General features: G+C 44.0%; 1 protein-coding gene across 1 annotated transcript in view; it reads right to left on the bottom strand.

Moving 5' to 3' along the window:
- The window catches only part of CCDC30 (coiled-coil domain containing 30), a 43,656-nt gene that overhangs the window by 20,399 nt on the left and 20,636 nt on the right, over positions 1 to 2,621 (bottom strand). Inside the window, exon 5 of the mRNA XM_017832024.1 lies at positions 300 to 392. Within this exon, the coding sequence (XP_017687513.1) occupies positions 300 to 392 (93 nt within the window). The remainder of the gene's footprint in view (positions 1 to 299; positions 393 to 2,621) is intronic.

The raw sequence follows: 2,621 nt of genomic DNA, 5'->3' as shown, positions 1-2,621 counted from the left end.
TTCCCCAGGGGAACCCCCCCAGCTCTCCCAGCCTGGCTCCAGAGCAGAGGGGCTCCAGCCCTGGGAGCAGCTCCATGTTTTCCCCTGGACTTTTTCCAGCAGCTCTCCGTGTTTCCTGTGTGAGCTCAGAGTGACTCCAAGGCCACTTGAGTCCCTCAAAAATAAAATACAGTCATGAGCTCCATCAGCTCCACAGCCTGAGCTCACCACGGGAACAAACCCTCCCATCCCAGGCCCGGGAATGCAGGGGGACCCTGTTTTTCTGGAATGGCCAACAAAATGCCCTTGGAAATAAATACCTGCAGTGAGGCTGCTCCGGGCTCCTCGGGCAGGGACTGCCCTGGCCTCTCACTCCTCTGGTATTCACAGATCTCCTCCTTGAGCTGCTCCACCTGCAGGACAAAACACTCTCTTGGATTTTCCATGAATGTTCGTCTCTCTGTCATGGGGAATATTAGGATTCCCCCCCAAATTCGCTGTAGAGGAACTGCACGTTTATCAATATTAAATGAATTTTTAAATTATTTTCACCTTTATCATTATTTCATTATCACTCCTCATCCTGAGGGAGTGGTTGGGATCCCATGGCTGCTCCAGCTGGGTGGACTCAGAGGACTGGGAGAGGAAGGGTAGGAAAAGGGGGAATCTCATGAAGCATTAAAGGGTGATTATCCTTAATTTCTTAATCTTAATTTCTTTCACTCACTGACCACACACACATGGAACACCCCCTGTACTGAGCAGTGAGATCCCAGCTGCTGATTCCCAGGACACCTTCCAGCCCTTCTGCCGTGGGATCAATGGAATTCTGTTCTTGGCAGCAGCTGCTCCCACCACAGGCACTGACTCCACGACCCACAGGCAGGAAAAGGCATTTCAGGACACAGAACTGTTGGCAATAAAGTGCATTTTAAGCATCTACAAATTAAAAATTGCGGGTTTCTTAAGTTCTGTGCCAACAGTTAAGCCCCATTCCCAAGGAATACAGGGAATTTGCTTTTAGCTTAACCTGAAGTTAGAACTGATCTCAGTCTGGCTGCATTTTTTTCTGCACAGAGAACACAGTATCTCACATGTATCTGTATTTTTTTGTCTCTCTATATTTCTTTTTTATAGATATTGAAATATATCTTAATATCAAAATATATATTTTGATATAAAAATATACTAAATAAACATTAAAGGATAATCAGTATAATATTTGTTAATATTTGTTCTTAATTTCTTAATAATATATATTAATATATTCTGTGTTGTTATATATAATTATATCATATCTTTATATGATATATAAATATAATAAATATTAAATATTAAAATATATTTAAACCTTGTATTTCTATTTTATGATATCCTATACACACATATGTACCCATAGGGACTGAAAGGAGCAACGTCCTCAAGCAAAGGCAATATTATTTGGAATTAAAAAAGAATAAACTGAGGAATTTGAACTAAATTAATTTTATTATTATATTATATTATCACATTTTTATGCAGCCCTAGAAACGAACTGTCTGGTAACTACAAGGTCTGAGGTGAAAGATGTGGAAGAACCAGCAATTTTTTTAATGTCAATAAATTAATTCAATATATTATCTGATAAATATCATTCGGGTGAGATCTCCTCAGAGGTATTTGTGTTCATTTAAAAATACCCATTTTATGTGAGAGAACTGCAAGGAAACCACAGAGCTCAGTGCTGGGATGGCCAAAACAATTCCAGGTTGCTGAAGGGCTGATATGGAGGGATTAGGAGATAAGAACAGGCACAGATTTTGTGCCAAATGACACATTTTAGTAGGAAACAGACTGGGTTTATTCCTTCCCTGTTGGCAATCCCAGTGAGGAACTATTTTGCTGATAGTCCCTTAATTGTTCCTTAATTCTGGATGGCATTTAGAGGATTCTGGATGTGTTACATCAGTAGTAATGTCATAGGAAGTCATTCCCTTAGGAAAGCCCCTACAAAATCAGCAAATCAATCACTGCAGCTGCATCAAAAGAGGCTGAGAGGGACCAAAAATCAGCATCAATTTAAAACAGATTTAAAAGCAGCTGCTGGTGGGTTTTAGGCTAAGCTTAGCTAAACTGGACTCTAACCCAGTCCCAGGGAGAAGGTGGATGTGTTGCTTCCTCTGTTTATCCACCTGATTTGGGGCAAATGTGGGCTAAGGGAGCTTGGAGCTGATCCTGCTCCAAAATGTGTCCCAAAGCCCCCTGTCAGTCCGAGCCCATCCAGCCCCTTCATGTCCAGCGGAGCATCCAACTCTTCCTGCAGGGAGGAGGCTGCAGAGCTGCATTCCTGGGAATTTATTCTGCCCATTTCCCAGATTTTATTATTCTGAGAACCACAAAACAGCCAAACAGCAGCCCTAGAAAGACTGGGGATAGAACAGAGAGGGGAAGGAGGGAGGCAGGGCAGGGCAGGGAGCAGGGATGGCTTCCAGGAGCCAGCCAGGGCTGTCAGGGAGCAGGGATGGCTTCCAGAACCAGCCCAGGGCTGTCAGGGAGCAGGAATGGCTTCCAGGAGCCAGCCAGGGCTGTTGGCCCCACCGAGGCCCCTCAGGGCCATGGCAGAGCAGGAGGGGGGTGGGTGTGTGCTCACCAGCTCCAGGAAT

The sequence above is a fragment of the Lepidothrix coronata genome, unplaced genomic scaffold (genome assembly GCF_001604755.1).
Source record: "Lepidothrix coronata isolate B3197 unplaced genomic scaffold, Lepidothrix_coronata-1.0 Scaffold198, whole genome shotgun sequence".
Taxonomy (NCBI): Eukaryota; Metazoa; Chordata; class Aves; order Passeriformes; family Pipridae; genus Lepidothrix; species Lepidothrix coronata.
This window is presented reverse-complemented; position numbering and strand designations above follow the sequence as displayed.